Source organism: Kryptolebias marmoratus, linkage group LG16 (genome assembly GCF_001649575.2).
Source record: "Kryptolebias marmoratus isolate JLee-2015 linkage group LG16, ASM164957v2, whole genome shotgun sequence".
NCBI classification, from domain to species: domain Eukaryota; kingdom Metazoa; phylum Chordata; class Actinopteri; order Cyprinodontiformes; family Rivulidae; genus Kryptolebias; species Kryptolebias marmoratus.
In genome coordinates, this window is record NC_051445.1 from 27,480,216 (window position 1) to 27,498,711 (window position 18,496).

General features: G+C 36.7%; 1 protein-coding gene across 4 annotated transcripts in view; it reads right to left on the minus strand.

Annotated features, from left to right (window-relative positions):
* cdk14 (cyclin-dependent kinase 14) overlaps positions 1–18,496 on the minus strand; it is a 257,244-nt gene that overhangs the window by 159,919 nt on the left and 78,829 nt on the right. For all 4 annotated transcript variants that reach the window (XM_037980343.1, XM_037980346.1, XM_037980345.1 and 1 more), the window contains 3 exons: positions 8,930–9,024; positions 7,932–8,011; positions 3,888–3,982 (listed from right to left, as the gene is read on the minus strand). In XM_037980343.1, coding sequence (XP_037836271.1) covers positions 3,888–3,982; positions 7,932–8,011; positions 8,930–9,024 — 270 coding nt within the window. The remainder of the gene's footprint in view (positions 1–3,887; positions 3,983–7,931; positions 8,012–8,929; positions 9,025–18,496) is intronic.

Below are 18,496 nucleotides of genomic sequence, written 5' to 3' on the forward strand. Positions count from 1 at the left end.
ATCATCAAAATTAAACGAAATAAACATTTGAAATATATGAGTTTGTATGTAATGTATGAATATAATATACAAGTTTCACTTTTTAAATGGAATTACTGAAATCAATCTACTTTTTCATGATATTCTAATTTTATGACCAGCACCTGTATGTGCCAGTGTGAAAGTAAATAAATAAATAAAAGAATGGTTATGACGATCCCAAAATTCTTTAAATTTGCTCCTTTTACCTACATTTTGAATATTTAAAAATCACTGCCCATTCTTATATGAAGGCAAAACTGTATTGCGATTAAAGAGTAATCTTATTATGATTAGTCTGAATGCTGCAAAATCTGAATCATATCAGTTCTTGTTGTTTATGTATCTCTCATGAATCAAATTGTCAGAAGTGCATCAAGATTTGGATCAGCTCTTGTCCAAAGATGCCTCACCCTAGTACAATGTAGAGCTTCAAGAAGAGCTGGCTTTTCTTTCTTGTTTCAGCTAAATCCCATTGCTTTCTACGGGGATTTTTTTCCCCACCCCAAAATTTAGTCTACATTGTATAATGTACAGCTACCAAAAGTTAGAGCACAATATTTCTGCTCAAACCACCTGTTCTGATGCATTTTTTAAAGCTGTAGGAAGAGTAGTCCAAAATTTGGGAATTTTTGACCGAAACAGCAGGTTAATGGGCAAAGAGTAAGAAGTGTGCTTCATTGCACCAGCACCCTTAATTACATTTTAGAGTTATAAATATAAACAAATGTAATTCTATAAAGTCAGCTCTGCTGGAAATGTGTAAAATTAGAGAGGATTCTGTGAGGTGATTAACCCATGTCCCTGTAGAAACCGTTAAGCCTAGCTGATCTTTTCCTCTCAGTGTTAATTTAAACATCTCCTGCTGAGTTCTGCTCACACTTTAAAGTCTAAACCTCTAAACCTTCAGCATGAGATCTCTCCACACAGGAGGCATCCAGCAGTCCTCCCCCTCATTAAATGCAGTCCAGCAGGAAAGCTGAGTAAGATGGTTGGAGGATTGCGCTTCCCTCAGCACATCAAGAACAAAGATTTGACCTGAATATAAATGTGACCTCAGAAACTCCCGGCAGTTCCAAGATAAAAAGAGATAACACAAAATCTGAAATGCTCTCAACCTTCAAGCTTTTTACACACTGAGTTTTGAAAGTATTCACCCTCTTGGTGTTCTTCTAGTTTGTTACCTTACAACCTGGAATGTAAATGGATTCTTAATTTCATTATAAATAATTATCCTACAAGAAACTACTCCAAATTAACAAATTAAATTAGAGGTTTAATGTTTGAAAAAAATCCTACAAAGAATAAAAACTGAAAAGGGATGAGTGCATATATAGTACCATGAAAGTGCATCCATACCTTTTGACTATGTTTTTGAAACAATAATTGCAAAAAAAAAAAAAAAAAACTGCAAAAAAATACTTCCCAACCAAATCAATTGCTCAGTTCCTACTTACATGGACATGTGCTTTTACCACATAATACAGTTTATCTGAGAGTTGTTGCAGATTGGCCTAACTTTGGCTTTTCTGGACACCCTTAGAATTTATCCTCGAGGATTATTACCACAATCGGCATCTGTGTATGTACTAAACTTGGTAAAAATACTCACATAGTGCATAAACAGAGTTACATTTATGTTTGTTATTTCCAGTGCTGACCTTACAGACTGAAAAAACAACAACTTTTGACTAGCTGAACTGCTGAGTTTCAACTTTTCAACAGACTATAAACAGTGTTTGAATTATACTTTGATAATCAGGGGTCAACATTTTCACCAGAATATGCTGTTGATCCCATACAAAACAGATATGGAAATAGGCAAATACTGTACAAGTAAGAGTGGGAATTTTAAGCAAAAATACCACACACTCTCATACAGGAAACAGCCTGAGTGACAGTCTTCCATGCTTTTTACAACACATATTTATGTTGTCCTTTCCTATTAATTCAAACTGTTTCTGATGTCTACACCACCAATCTGAACACTGAGAAATTCTAAACATATTAGCAATACTCACTGGCATACATCCTACAAAGACTAATGCCAAACTATTGCATATTTCATACTTTTGTGGAAAAAAAACCATGGTCAGTATGAAGACTTGATGCAGGTGTTTTTTTCTGCTTATAATATAAGGAGGGTAACCAAACAACTATACAACCTAGCAAACACCTATAATATGTTTGCTAACACTATTTCACTAATGTTTGAAAGGAAAGCGTTCACCTTACAACAGGCTAATGCTGGAATCTGTAACTCCTGAAAAACCAAAAAGATTAGCATGAACTCTTTGACACTCTGCAAACAGTAGAGGTGTGCAGATTGATTCAAATATCAATATTATTGATACCAACATTGGTATTGGATCATTACTAGCCTGGTGGGATTGATACTTTAATTTGTTTCTCTCCTTTTTCAGTACTTAGCTCCCTCTCCCGAATTAAAGTACTAAAGTAAGTTTTGTTATTTTGTTTCTGAACAAAAACTAAATCAAGAATAATGTAAAATATGAAGCATTCACTCGCTACATTGTACTGATTTACACAAATTCAGGCAATTGCAGTATTTTTATTTGCTTAGAAACTTTGCCTAAAATCCAGCCTGGGTTATAAAATGCAAATAATCAGCTACCTAACAGTAGGAAGCAAAAATCTATAATTTAATAATCATGGAAATATATTCAGATTTAGAATATTGATGATAAAACATGACACATCTCCCTCCTATGTGACTCTGCCATTATAAGTTAAAAGTATCAGATCAAAATCTGGCCCATAAAAATATAAATCTCATAAAATATATATTTCTCAATACTATTGCACCCTCCCACACCCACACACAACTTTTTACCTGTCTTGAAATATCAGTTAGGGGAGTCAAACCCCCCTTCTCCTCCCATAATTCAAACCATTACTACAGATACTAATCACAGAACATTTTGCGTTCAGATACACTCACCAGCCACTTTATTAGGGTCCACCTTACTAGTAGTGGATTGGATCCCCTTTTGCCTTCCAAACTGTCCTAATTCTTCATGGAATAGATTCAACAAGGTGTTGGAAACATTCCTCAGAGGTTTTGTTGGCATCACATAGTTGCTGCAGATTTGTCAGCTACACATCCATGATGTGAATAACTTGTTCCATTACATTCCAAATGTGCTCAATTAGACTGAGACTCATCAGATCAGGCAAAGTTTTTCGAATCTCATATTGCCTAATTTTGTGAGCCTGTGTGAGCTTTGGCTTCAATTTCCTGTTTTTATCTGTCAGGAGTGGCACTCAGTATGGCCCTCTGCCGGTGCAGCCCATTTGCTTCAAAATTGAAAATGTTGTGTGTTCAGAGACAGTATTCTGCAGACCTTACAGTTGTAACAGGAGGTTATTTCCATTTCTATCATCTTTAACCAGTCTGCCCATGCTCCTCTGACATTAACAAGGGATTTTTGTCCACACAAATGCCACACTGGATATTTTAAGTTGCTGCCATGTGATTGGCTATTTAGCTATTTGTGTAAACAAGCAATTGAAAAGGTGGACCTAATAAAGTGGCCAGTGAATGTAAATGTAGCAGTTGTAGAAACATCTCAAAAGCATGACCTTCCATTAAATTTGGCTTCCTGTCTCATGCAACTCAGCCTCTGCTGGATCTGGCTGGCACCCTCAAGCACAGAACGAGAAGTGGAAAAAAACAAGGCTGCTTCTACATTCGTCAAGCACTTTTTAACCAAGCCTTTGCCAATGAAAGCATTCACAGCTTGTGTTTCTGTGGAAAGGGGAGAAAAATCAAGAACCCAAATTTTCAGTCTAACTTTAGACTTCTATAAACCACTCATCGGATGAGTGACCACAGAGTGCAGACTCACCACATATTCAAAGACCAGAGTCAGGGTTTCCTTGGTGTGGATGATGTCATGAAGGAGCACGATGTTGGCATGCTTCAGGCCTTTCAGAAGTGATGCTGCAAAAACAGAACGGTAGAGACAAAAATACAGAGTTATTGTCTAACACAAGCATCTGCAAGCTACAGCTTCAGAGCCAAGTGGCTCCTTATAAGTTTGACCAAAAATAATTTGAACTTATGTCATTTCTTGTTTTATTTTTAAATTGACAACAGAAAACGACAAATGAAGCAGTTTTCCAAACCAATTCTTTGCAATAGGCGCATACAAATTCTGCAGTAGAATGACATTAATTATGCAAGTGGGTTTGGCTGCCTTTATGAACTCAATTTTCAATTTACTATAAGTCCATTGTGTACACAGTTTCCTATTAATTCAGTAGTAGAATCAGCTAAATATGGCTTGAGTGCTTAATATGCAGCCATCAGTTAAGCTAACATCATGTTAGCATGCTCTGTACTTTGTTTCTGCAACTCTCAGACATGTGATCTCAGACACATGATATGTGACCATTTTACACATCCACCCAAAAAATGATCACTGTTCAACATACAGTATTTGAGGCAACTTGCTGTAAAAGCCAAACATTTGTAAATCTTTTGGAAGTTGCATAATCTTAAGGCCTTTTTAAAAATGAAGCAAGTGTTTCTTATTACAAAGAAAAAAAAAGGAATAAAGATCTGTCTCAAATAAAACCCTATAATTTAAAACATTTTAGATGCTTTTTAATGTGATGATATTTAAGTCTGAAATAATAAATAAACTGCTTTATTAAGCATGTTTGCTCTTTTTAAACCATTAGGGTGCAATTGAATGCTTTAATAGTCTTTAGGCAAGATACTTATTTTAATAATTTTTCACAAATATGGAAAGATTTTTTTTTAAACTCAATAAAAGGAAGTGTAATGTTTTCATAGAAAACTGTATGTTCTTTTAGTTTTGCATTCAACAAATAATAATAATAAAAATGCTACAATGCACAATGCACAGTTTTCCAGATTGTTTAATCCGAATTTTAAAGTTCAAGTGGATTGTGTGGCTCTATACAAATTTTAATTAGTGGGAGTGACAGTAAAAGTGTCTCCTACAATTTTAAAGTTTGCAGACAACTGGTCTAAGACACGGTAAGATAACTGAGCTTTGGATGGAATCATTAACTGGACTGTTAAAAACGGGGCATTAAGAGAAGATTTGAACACAAAGAGAAAACACAGGGTGGATTTACTGCTGCAAGTTCTCACACTTGTCAACACATTTCTGATGTGACACACATTTTTAATTAGTAGTGAGATGAAGTGCTGGAGAGATACTAACAGTCTTCCTGGAAGGAGAAAGTGTGATCTACACCTTCATAAACTGACTTACAAATTTAGCATGAGCAATTCCAACTTAAAATCAGTACAAACATTATATTAAAAAAGCAGTCATTGTTTAAGGACCTACTGGAGTAAGTTCTACCTCTGTTTTGTGACGCTGTTCTTGTAGCTGATTAGCTGATTACACTTCAAAGAGCTTTTTCTTATCATTCTTTTTTAAGTCATTCCTCATAGAAGTACAGTGAATAATCATGCATCCAACAATCCATTTTCTTTGCCCTGTTTTCCATGCAGGGTTGTGAAGGAGCTGTCTCTCTCCAGTAAAAGGTGGTGGACACCCTGGACAGGTCACAAGCCCATTACATAGAGCCGAACAGCCATTCACACTCTCACCCACACCTAGGGACAATTTGGTTGCCAATCAACCTAACATGCATGTTTTTGATCTGTGGGAGGAAATAGAGTACCGGGAGAAAACCCACATGTTCATGGGGAGAACATGTAAACTACACGTTAAAGGGAGCCTTAGTGTCATTAGGACTGAATGTGAGAAGAACATCCCAGGTTCAGTTTCTATTCAGAGCATCACACTGGTTTTCAAAGGGTTGCCAGTGTGATTAACTTTGCAAACATAAAGTTCTCTTTCAAAGGCACAAGCAGACTTATTTGGACAGATCCTCAGAGAGGCAGCCACTGACGGAGCCTCATGAATACATTCATCCTGTATGACAAACTAAAGGTTGTTAAAAATCATAGCAGCAGATCAAAGACATGACTCCTGGCTGTACGCTGGAGGTTACTGCTGCACTCCGGTACTCTGGAGATCCTGTCACCACTCAGGAAATACACACCATCCCTAATATGGTACAAGCATACACAAACATACCAAGTGTACTTTCTTAGGTTTAGAACTTTAAAGAACCAAGTTAATGCTGCTCACGTAGTATCTGCACTGGGAACTTCCTACTCAGAAACTGCTGAATTGGTTCAATTACAAAGTGTGTGTGTGTGTGCGGATGGGTGTGCGTGTGTGTGTGTGTAGTCCAGGGTGGCTCCTACTCCATGTCCAGTCAAGGCCCTTCCAGGCATACAGATCAGAAAAGCAACATTTCCACAGCAGCTGTGTCTGCCTGTGGAGTGACTTGTCTCTGTTTTCAACTCAGACAACGAAGTGAAGAAGTTCAAGGTCCTGGTTGACAAGTGACGGGACAAACAGAACCAGGACACACTCTGCAATGCTCCCACACAACAGCCAACACAAACACTACATAAAGCATCAGTAATCCTAAAATGATGAAAAATGTGCAAAGACCATTAATGTTGAAACAATGAAGCTGAAAATTACAGGTTTAGAAAAACGTTAGCAACACATATCCAAAGCTAAAATACCAAAAGAGAAATATATATATATGTTCATTTAGTAGCATTCCAGCAGTGCTGAGTTCTCTGCCCTTGTCAATGAATGTCATGTTCCAGTAGCCCATTTCTCATCAGAATGCTCTGGTTCCCCAACATCTGACACAAACCTTGTTAATCTGGGTGATATTCGAGCCAGCATTGCATTATTATTATTTTTATTTTTCCCAACCGGACATTGTGGTGATAGATAAGATATGGAAGAAAGCAGTGGTGATAGATGTAGCAGTTCCAAGCGACTGTAACTTCAGGAAGAAGGAACATGAGAAACTTGAGAAATACCAGAGGTTGAAAGAGGAAATAGTTGTGGAAAGTCAAGGCCTCAGTGGTACCAGTGGTCAACGGAGAACTCGGTGCTGTGACCCCCAAACTGGAAGAGTGGCTCCAACAGATCTCAGGAACAACCTCAGAGATCTCTGTTCTGAAGAGTGCAGGCCGAGGAACAGCTAAGATACTGTGTAGAACCCTCAAGCTCCCAGGCCTCTTGTACAGGACCAAAGCTTGAAATGAAAGTGGAACCGCTCATGTGGAACAAATAGGGCGAAATGGGAGTTTGTTTTTTTAAATTATGTTTTATGTTGCAATCTAACCACTTCTGCATACTTTGAGCTATTTTAGCCAGTCGCAGTATCGAAATGTACAGCTCATTCAGGAAATGGGTGCTGTGACTTTTGGTTTTCGAAACTATTATGCTTTTCAAAAAAATGTAAATTGATTTACAAACCTTTTCCTTGTAGAAGTGCACTGAGATCTCTTCAGGTCTTTTTAAAAAAACATTGTTCTCTATGAAATCAGCTTCAGCACAGAGGCTTGTCTTGTTATGCTAGTTTTATTTTTAAGCTAGCCTTTGGATACTTTTAGTTCATGTTTTGCTACAATTACCTACTTTGACACTTTTAGCTAATATTTCTGCTATTTTTAGCCGCAAGCTGGGTTTTCTGTTTTTCAAATGCTTTGGCCAATTTTTGGCTAAAGTCATTCATCTCCCAGCATTCACACTCTGTAGTTTTAGTAGCTGACTAAGCAAGTTCTCTGTGTGAAGAATGAAACAACTAATTAGTTATTAGTTTGAAACAGATTTGATCATTGTTCATTGTCTGTTCAGGGCTTCAATGTCAGAATAAAAAAAAGTAAAAATTAAACTTTATTTTAATAAAAATACAAAAATCTTGAAACATCAGACAGGTTCTTTCTCATTTGGTGGTCATCCTCATCTTTCTTTGTTAGACACTGTCCTTAAACTTTCCATGCTGGGCCTTTAGAGTTACCATCTTACCTTCTCTTATAGCCGTGAAGGGCGTCCCTTCCTCCTCCTGCAGACGGATCACTTTCAGAGCCACCAGCTTCCCGTTCACCCTAACAACAACAACAATAACAACACCAAATGTAGTGATGCGCTGAAGTTTCTTTGTGATGTAAATATCTATTAAAATCAGTGAAGCCAGAGAACAGGAAAGATATTAAAGTCAATGAAATGTAATTTAGTAGCAGTGGAGTGAGACGTGACTACAACAGCCCGGGATTCCAGCTGAATGAAGCTCACCAATCAAAGCCGCGCAAGTAAAGAAAAATAACATCATTACTAAGAAGATTAGAGTCTGTGGAGGTTTGTACATTTACTGTGTGAGAACTTCACATTTCAGAGAATTTAATAAGAAATACCTGGGAGAAAAGCCGCAAAGCATTAAACATGGAGATTGAATAAAATCACCCTTCCTATAGTAATTAAAAACAAAGAAATGGCAAATGTGTGTGTGAGGTTTACAACTCTACAGACAGGACAAATTATTTACAGAAAACATGGCAGATAGATTAATCATTTCATTAATTCAGCAGCAGCTCTGCTCCTGTAATATTAAACAGAACACAACACCCATGGTTAACCATAAACAAAACTCAATTTAAGGCCTACCTTTATGTGAAGAAATGAATATCACACTAAGAGTATCTTATGATGAGAAATTATGAAGTTGTTGCTGTTTTGGTCAAGTCTTGAAAATAGTTTTATGTGCAGTCATGTGAGATATTGCGACATGTTACGCTCAGAGTATATGTTGTGAATGACTCTCAGCTAATACCACATCAAATTTTAGCTCAACAGCTGTAAAAATTAGACGGGCCAATTCAATGATTATTTAATAAAGGTTTTATTAAAATTCATCCAATAGTTTATGATTTTTTTTTGCATTTTTCTGACAGACACACAGATAAAAACATTATCATCTGCCTATGGCTTTCGGCAGCAGGCAATAATTAGTCTCAAAGTGCACTTACTTGCTCTTTCCTTTGTAAACTGTCGCATATGAACCCTCTCCCAGCTTTTCAAGCTTTTCATACGAATCTGCCTTTCCAAACTTGGGGCTTGTGGGCTGAAAAAGACATTGAAAGGTAAAATATTAGCATCAAGTCAGGAAAGCAGAGGAGCTGAGCCTTGGAGCCGTTACACATCTGTAGGAGATATTAAATTCAGAATCATCAGTGGTATCATGTCTGTGGAGAGGAAGGAAGGTTTTTTCTATGAGCTCACAACGTTTAGGTACTTTTGTATTGATTAGCTTCTCAGAAGTGCAGCTCTGAGGAAACGAAACAGAGAGCTGAACAGGTTCATCACCACCAGGCATGAAAAGGGAAACTCAGCCAATGAGTCGTTGTCTCAATACTTGACTTTTCAGAGTTATAAAGTACAAAAATATTTCAGGATCTTGTACGGACTATTGCTAAACAATGCAAAGTCTTAAATGATAAATGAACCTAAGATTCTTTAAAATTATACAAATGGGCTGTCACTGTATTGCAACTAATGACATTTTTTACACAACTTTACCAATTAGCTTTAATTTAAACTGTATTGTTATTCTCTCAATGGAATTTCTTATATTTCTTCAGATCTAACTTTTGCTATTGTTGATATATACATGGGGACCTGATTATGTCATTTATTAGAATCAGGACATGGAAGACATCAGAGTAATAGTCCAGCTGATTAAATGTGACTGGTTGGTGTAATGGAAACTCCAAAGTGCTTTCATGCTGGAGACTTAGGTTTGAATCATAGTTAGATTCTCCCTTCTTTAAAATTCTGTTTTCTTATCAAACTAAATGCTGTTATTTCTGTTATCCAGAAATAGACATTTCCAAAACTTCCACTTTTAGTCCAATATTAATATGTTAGATGTGTTCAGCTCAAAAACGCTCACATTGGCTCTCACAGATAAGAACATTCCAAGACTTCTATTCTCACTGTTATAAATTTGCAGATATCTTGTGCTGAATAGCATTAAATCACTCAAAGTTTTTACTTTATTCTGTCTGATTCATAATCAGAAACAGATACGGAACAGCTTTAACATTTTAAACATCGACTTGGCTTTCTAATCTCCACAGCTGTTTGAGTCTGTCTGTTTGAGTAACGAGGGTGTAGCGACCTGTGGAACCAAGATGGACTGAACCAACTCAGTTATGAGAGAGGGGGTATAGAATGAAGTGATTTTTTTTTTTTTACTCTTTGGTTTACAACTAAGAAAGTAAAATTAGAATCAATAAACACTACATGTGTTTGCCTTATTGCTGGGAGTGATGACATGATTTCATGCCAAAAAAGACAAAATGGCACCCCCACTTTAAAATATGGGGCAGCAGCTGCTCCACCTGTTCCATTGAGTAGGTGCCTTTGGATATATACAGTTTATACTTTTAATCAGACCATTAGACTTTAATGACATCACAACTGTTGGTTCACTCCTCCTGCAGTTTAAAACAAAAACAACAGAACAAGCAAGTACATCACAATGTGCAGCCAAATCAGGAGTAGTGCGTTTTTGATTTTTTGCAGCAGTACATCATACGGTGTAGACCAGGGGTGTGAAACTCCAGGCCTCAAGGCTCGACTGTCCTGGAAGTTTTAGGTTTTCCTGCTCCAACACACCTGATTCAAATGGTTTAATTACCTCCTCACCAAATCATCAAGTTCTCCAGCAGCATGTCAACAAGTCATTCATTTAAACTGAGTGTTTTAAAGCAAGAACACATCGAAAACATGCAGGAGAGCCGCCGCAGATGAATGGAGTTTGACACAGATGGTGTAGACAAAATTTGAGGAAAAACTGCTAAAAATGTCTTTATAGACAATAATAGGACTCATCTGAACCCAGTCCTCTGTGGAGATCTTCAGCTCAGACATAATTCACAGTAGGAACGTCATTCAGAGTTTAAACAGGACACAGAAAGTTAAACTTTGCATGAAGGAATTGTCAGTTTAATACCAGTTTTACACAATCACAAAATGAGTTTGCTGAGTTTTGGAGATTTCACCACAGAATGTTCAGCTTAGAGTGTGAGGGTGTCACACACTAACTTTCAGCTGTCTAAACTTTCCAAAATATTTGCAAGTCTTCTTATACAGTTTATACATCAGAAAAAAAAAATTCTCAGTGTGTCTCACTGCTAGAGAAGGCTCAGTGTTCTGTATGTCTGTCTCATGAAGTCAAGTTGGTTGCTAGCAGCTTATTCTTTATTATTTGATTCCATCATGGCTGCAGTGATAAATATTGCAGAATTTGAACATTTTATTTCCTGATTAGGACTTTTAGGTTATAAAAATAAACTAAATCAAAACTTCTACAAAATTTAAAAGTTTAAAAAACTAAAGGTTTTGACATAGAGTTTGATTTTAAACATCATGAACAACATAAATATTGTTCAACATAAGAGTCTGTAATCTATAATAGTCCCAGATTCCTCCTGAAGTTGGAATTTTAGACAGCAGCAGCATGGGTACCCTTTAACAATATTTTTTAGATATTTGAGTTTTGAGATATGTTCCATGTTTGCCACTGTGAAAACTAATTTTGGCTGCTGGACTCAGACATCCTGGTAAGTAATGTGTAACCCAACACATTTACCAGCTAAACTAAAGAAGGAGGGGACGTAACACCCAAACTAAATGGTTAACGGAACATGTTGCGCAGGGCAATGGTTAGACCTACAATCTGTTCTTTGAATAACAAGCGAAAACATCACATTGTTTCTATCTTGAAGCAAATCTTTTTTATGTCCCTAAAAGACCCAAAGCGACCTCTGTTTTGTGTTTTACTACATCTGCAGCATCCTCACAGCTTTCCCTACCCCCTCCTTGTATCCTCTGCAGCACTAATAAGCTCAGCATTTCTGAGAGCTTTTCTAAACAAATTACACTTCCTCCTGGGATCGAGCAGGAAGTGAAACTCTATCTATGAAACAACTCAGACTGAAAGATATTCTCTTACTGGTGACCAGAGGAACCTCTCTGAGAGACTTCAGCCTATAGAGTTCACCTTTTTACACACAATTATTCAAATATAACATGTTTTTTTCCTCTCTTGAGCAGTGAATTAACCATCCCTCTGATTCCACACCATTGTTTGATGTTGCATCATTAAGGTCAGAAAAATAGTATTACTTCTGTCCAAGATCAGTAGTAATTGAAATTATCTTTACTATTGAAAGTATTTTGTCAAAAGAGAACAGTAAGTGTACCATTTTTTTTTCAAAAGATCTGTGAAACTTTTAAAACCATATTTTAAATTAAAGGCCCAGCATTCCCTGAAGTACTCTATACGGTCTCCCACTTTTCATGCCAGAGTTTTAGACAAAGTTGATTTTATGATGAGAAGGGGCAAAGTTCTGGTCAAACCTTGTAAAGGATATAATACACAATCCAAGGCAAGATATCTTGAGATGTGCTAGGTCATGTGTTATGAATGAGTGGCAACAGCTAACCACACCAAATTTTAGGTACTTATCTGGAAAACTGGCTGAGTAACCATTTGGGTGGTTTTAGGGTCAGTTAGACATGACAGCCATGTGGAATTGCATTGGCTCCAAAGGTTATACATTAGTCAATGAAGATCCAAGGAGTACTTCCTGAAAGTTTTATTGAAATCTGTTATTTGGTGTTTTGGGATATTTTGGTAACAGACAAACAAAGTCAACTCCAAAATAGTTAATGACTAAATAAAAAAAATAAATAAATAAAATCTCTTGTAATCTGGTAATGCTCAAAATGTGTTTGGGATCAGTATCAACGACTACCAAACAAAGCTTTAGCTCAATATATTCAACATTAACTGTGTTAAAGCCAATTTTGTGATTTCTAAGCTTAGTTGGCTACACTGAATCATGTAGATGTACATTCAAAGATTACTTTCTGCAATTTTCCTTAAAATCTGTCTATAGGCAAAAACATGAATGCTTTTGCCTTTGATGGTGGACAATAGTGAGCGCTGTTCTTTTGACTTGGGTCTAACTACTTTACAGATTTAAACACAAAAAAACTGTTTGCCTTTGGTTGAGGTAACTTCTGGAACTGAGCTGATGTCAAATGATTTGATACTAGCCGAACTCCAGCATCTTAAACCAAAGATCCAACAAGGAGCAAACACATTTGTCAAAGCATGCTTTGGGATTTAATTAAAAAGAAAATAAAAAACCCATGGGGCCACAACATAAAACACAGGGCTGTAGAGTGAAATTAAGAGCGGGACTGCAGGTAGTTATTGCAGAGTTAAAATGAGAAACAGCTCTTGTTGTGCGAGCTAATGGTCTGTTGGTTTTACTGCAGACAGTATAACCCCCCCTGCTCTCCTCACACCAGCCTGTGCAGCAAGAATAACTGAACTAACTGATTTTTGCACCATCTTATCAGTCGCTCATCAATAATTGTTGTAAAGGGTTCCGGGAATGCTGTTTTTTACAATGTTGCTTTAGTTCATTGAGGTTTGTGGTCTTTTCTTTTTGTTCAACTCTCATAAAGGGATAATTCAAATCTTCTGAAGTAAGGTTCTGTGGAAAGGTTATGAATATTTAATGTTACCTGATGTAGATAGCTCTTTAAAAGACCCTAGTTTGGAAAAATAAATTATCATTCCGACTGCACAGATGAGATACTGGCTAGCCAGAGCATGGCTAAGACTAAAATGAATTACTACCTTCATTAAACAACTGAAATTTTAACAGTTTTTGAGTAGCTCAAAGGAACTATTTTATTAACTTTTACATTTCTTTCAGTTTCATTTAATTATTTCCATAAAGGTCTATGGTAATCTGCAACTTAAATTCTGAAGAAGTTATGGCATTGAGTAAAATGTAAAAGAAAAAGGAATGTTGTGATTTGCAAATCTCATAAACCCATATTTTATTCACAGTGAGACAGTAAACATATCAAATGTTGAAACTTAGAAATTGTACCATTTATGGTAAAAATAAGACAATTTTGAATTTGATGGCAGAAACATTAAAAAAAAGTGAAGACAAGGCAACAAAACACTGTTAAAGTCAGTGGTAAAAAACAAATTAGAAACAGTTGGAGGAGCATTTTGCAACTCATTAGACTAATTAGCTACAGGTCAATAAGAGGACTGGGTATAAAAATATGATTTTAGAGAGCCTGAATCCCCCTGAAGTAAAGATGGGCAGAGGTTCACCAGTCTGTGAAAAACTGCATATAAAAATAGTGGAACAATTTTAGAATAATGTGCCTTAGTAGAAAATTGGTAAGACTTTGAATCTCCTATCATCTACAGTTCATATTATCATCCAAAGATTTCAGGAATCTGGAGAAATCTCTGGGCTCAAAGGACAAGACTGAAAGTCAGTATTGTCTGTGATCTTTGGGCTCTCGGGCAACACTGGACTAAAAACAGATAGAATCCTCCATCAGACCAGAATGGCATAACATTTTCCTCCAAAACCTCCAGCAGCTGCTCGCCTCAGCTCCTAGATATTTACAGACTGTTGGTAAAAGAAGTGGGGATTCTTCACAGAGGGAAACATGACCCTGGAACAATGGTTTACCTCTTCCATGGAGGTCATGTTTTCTGTTGTGTTTGTCTGTACGCAAAATTCTTTAAAAGCTAATGAACAGCTTTTGATGAAGATTTCAGGAAATGTTGGGATTGTGACAAGAAACAATTGATTAAATTGTGGTGGTGATCACAATCCGGATTTGACTATTTTTTTTAATGACGCTATGGTCTTGGTGGAGATTTGCGCTTTCTGAGTGCTATAGTTTGAGATGTCTTGCTACCATCAAATTCTAAGGTGCCGTAATTTTTTTTAAAGAGTTACACTTTTTATAGTTTCAGCATTTAATATGTTTAATATGTTTTATTGTGAATAAAATATGGGTTTTTAAGATTTGGAAATCAACTTTTTGGAAACTTTTTGGTTTTACATTAAAACTAATTAGGTGTCAGAGTTTGTTTTTTGTGGTTTTGTGCTTTATTAGTTTTTTTCCTGTTTGGATGTGTAGTTTGTTGTATTTTCAGCTTATGTATCAGCGTGTTTCAAAATTGTTTTCTTTGTGGCCAGTAATATTCATTTCACATTTTAAATCTGTTAGTTTTTTTTTTCTTTTCAGTGTATTTTTCAGTATGTTTTATGCACTTGTCAATGTTGCCAGTATTTTCTCTTTTTTATTTTTTTATTTTATTTTTTTTAATGGCCATTCTGTCCCTTCCCTTCCCTTTCACTGCACTGCCACTCACACCTGCTGTTAATCTGTAATCAACAACCAGCTCCCCTTGTATAAACTGTGCTCAGTAACTTCCTCTCACTTGTCAGATCCTTGCTGTTCCTCAGCTTGTCCTGTCCAGATGGTGTTTCCTGTCACACTTGACCTGCCTGTTTCTGAGTTTATTTCTGTTAATAAATTCTTGGACTCCTCTATCTGCCTGCTGTTAAATTTCTTGGGGTTTTCTTCATCCACAATTCATTACAGTAGATCAGTGGTCTGCCACCAACAACGATCTATGAGAAACACATCTTGCAAAACGAAATGTATTAAGCATGACCTGCAGAAAATGTAATACAATATACTATATATGAAAAAATGTGGTTGTATTGATTTTCACACTGACCTATTGATCAGAGGGTTACTCTGGCTAAGAATACTTAACACATTCTATTGTACAGTACATAACCCATCTATGTAATTACCTGTGTAATGTGAAATTGACAGCAGTGTAAAGGCTTATATAAAAACATTTGTATTAACATCCCTGACAATTTTTAGAGTGGAGAGGTAAGGTGACAAAAACCCACTTTTCTCTTGGCCCAGCTCAGACAAACTGTTGGCTTTTTTTTTCTTTGTTTATTTTTATTGTCAAGAACTAGTCTCTATTCTTACAAACTGAGGGTGTTCAGACATATATCTAGAACTAGTTAGACATGCTAATAACCTTCCCAAACCATCAGCTCTCCACCATTGTTCTGACAGTGGCATGAGGTATTTGTGCTGATATGCAATCTTTGGTTTTCTCCAAACATGCTGCTCTGCATTAAGGGTAAACATCTGTACTCTGGTCTATGTGTCCAAGTGACATTGTTCCAGAAGTCCGTGGCTCATTCAGATGAAATTCTACAAACCTAAGTTGTGCTGCCATGTTGTTTCACAGAGAAGAGGCTTTATCCTATAAACTTTTCATTCAAACCATACTTGTTCAGACTTTTTCTAATTGTCCTGTCATAAACTTTAACCTTTAATGTGCAAACTGGGGCCCGTAGAGTCCAAGATAAAGCTCTAGGGTTTTTTGTTTTGTTGTTTTGTTTGTTTGTTGTTTTTTTGTCAAATAGGGTGAATTTGCTGGGCTGTCCACTACTGAGAAGAATGGCATCTGACTGAAATGTTTTCCACTTGTGAATAACCTTTCTCTCTGGATATTGATGGACACCTTATAGTTTGGAAGTGACATTTAAGACCTTCCTCTTCAGCAGGTCTTCAAGTTCTACAAAAGCCTGTTAATCACTCATTCATTCAGGTCAGGTGTATCAAAGCAGGGGAACTTTTAAAACATGCAGGATAGTGGCCCTCAGGGACCAGGATTGGACACCCCTGCCTTAAACCATATGGAAGCAGCAAGGCTAGACTTAGTTTTTCACACGCAACTTTTCCTTTTTAGACTAAGGTTTGTCTTGTTTATCTGAACTTGATTTAAAACCTGCTGAGAACTAAATTTATTTCTTATTATTATTTTGTAATGCATAAAACCATAAAACTACATTTAAGGCCTAGCATTCCTTGAAGAAATGCATGTCGTCCGGTACCATTCACATCAGAGTTTTAAACAAAATCATCTTAAGATGAGAAAGAACAGAGTCATAGCCATTTTGGTCAAACCTTTTTCACCTTAACTTCAATCATGTGATATTGTAAAATAGTTTGTGATGCAATAGCACCAAGACAATGTGTAGAGGATCAGTCTCAACTACTATCACACCAAATTTAGCTCAATATCTGTGAAGTTTCAGTCATAGCCATTTTGTGCTGGCTAAGTTTGATTCGCTGGGGTGGCCATCTTGAATTGGGTTGGCTACAAAAGTTAATGACTTGTATAGGAAAATTCAGTGATTAGTTTCTGAGAGTTTCATTAAAATCTGTCCACTGGCTCATGAGATATTTTGCAAACACTCTTCACAAACAAACAAACACACAGACATGGGCAAAAACAACATCACCTCTTGCCTTCAGTGGGGGGTGATAAAATGTTTGTACTGTGTTCTTTTTGTTTACTGTTAGCGTGATTCTCTTAAACCGGTGGTTCCCAAAGTGTGGGGCCATTGCAGGGAGGGCGTGGGAAGCGGTATGGATGAATGGAAAAAAAAATAATTATTGTAATCCATAAAGGAGCCCAGAAGAAAATCTTTGGGAACCACTGTCTTAAACAGAGTTGACAAAAAAAGTTTTTTTTCTAATCTGAAAAATTTAGTTACGCATTCACACAAGTCTTACAAGTCAACATATGATGGTCCCATGAGCAGTTCACTAAACATTCTCCTCAGTTTATATGTGTAAAATAAAGTTTATAAATTCAAAGCTGTTTTGTTTACCTCAGCAAAATGTCTGCAAATTGCAGAATTTACCCATTTTTCATAATCATAACTGAAACAGTTTATTAATGTCCTGCAGCATACTGGCAGGCAATCAGTCAAGGTTCTTATTATGCTTATTAAATCTTGTTTGTGCGCACATTCATTAGGCTTTTCATATTTGGAGCTAAATTAAAACGGAACCACAACCATATAAAAACCTTAAAGTGTCATTTGCATAATTGAAAAAATCATGTTCTTTCTAAACTGCCTCGAGAAAAAATCTACAGGCAAAAAAGCTAGTTTCAGATGAGGGACAAATAAAAGATCTGTGCTGCCAAAAGAAATCAGCTAAGACATATCAAACATATACTATATTGCCAAAAGGATTTGCTCGCCTCCCTTCAGACGCATATGAACATGAGTGATATCCTTTTCTTAATCCACAAGGTTTAATATAATGTTGGCCCACCCTTTGCAGCTGTAACAGCTTCAACTCTTCTGGAAAGGCTTTCCACAGGTTTAGGAGTGTTTATGGGAATTTTTGATCATTCTTCCAGAAGCACATTTGTAAGTTCAGACACTGATGTTGGGCGAGAAGGTCTGGCTCATCTTCTCTGCTCTAATTCATCCCAAAGGTATTCTTGTGAAGATTTGAATTTTTTTTTGTTTTCAGTTTTGTTTTCTTTATTATTTTGCTGCGGTTTTAGTTATTGTTTCAGTTTGTTTTTTCCGGTTTGTGTTGTTGTCAGTATTACTCCTCTCCTGTAGTCACTCACTCTGTCTCCTGCCACGCCCACCTTCACCTGCCTGTAATTGCTACTCATTCCATCTGTTTCCACTTCTCCTAATTATTCCCAGTGTGTAAATACCCGGTGATCACTTCCACACTCTGTCGGTTCATTGTTTGTTGGTTGCCGTCGTTCACTGTGCCATGGTTCCTTGTTGCCTTGCCCTGCACTGCCATGTTCTTGGATTTTTGTTTTGTTTGAGTTGCTG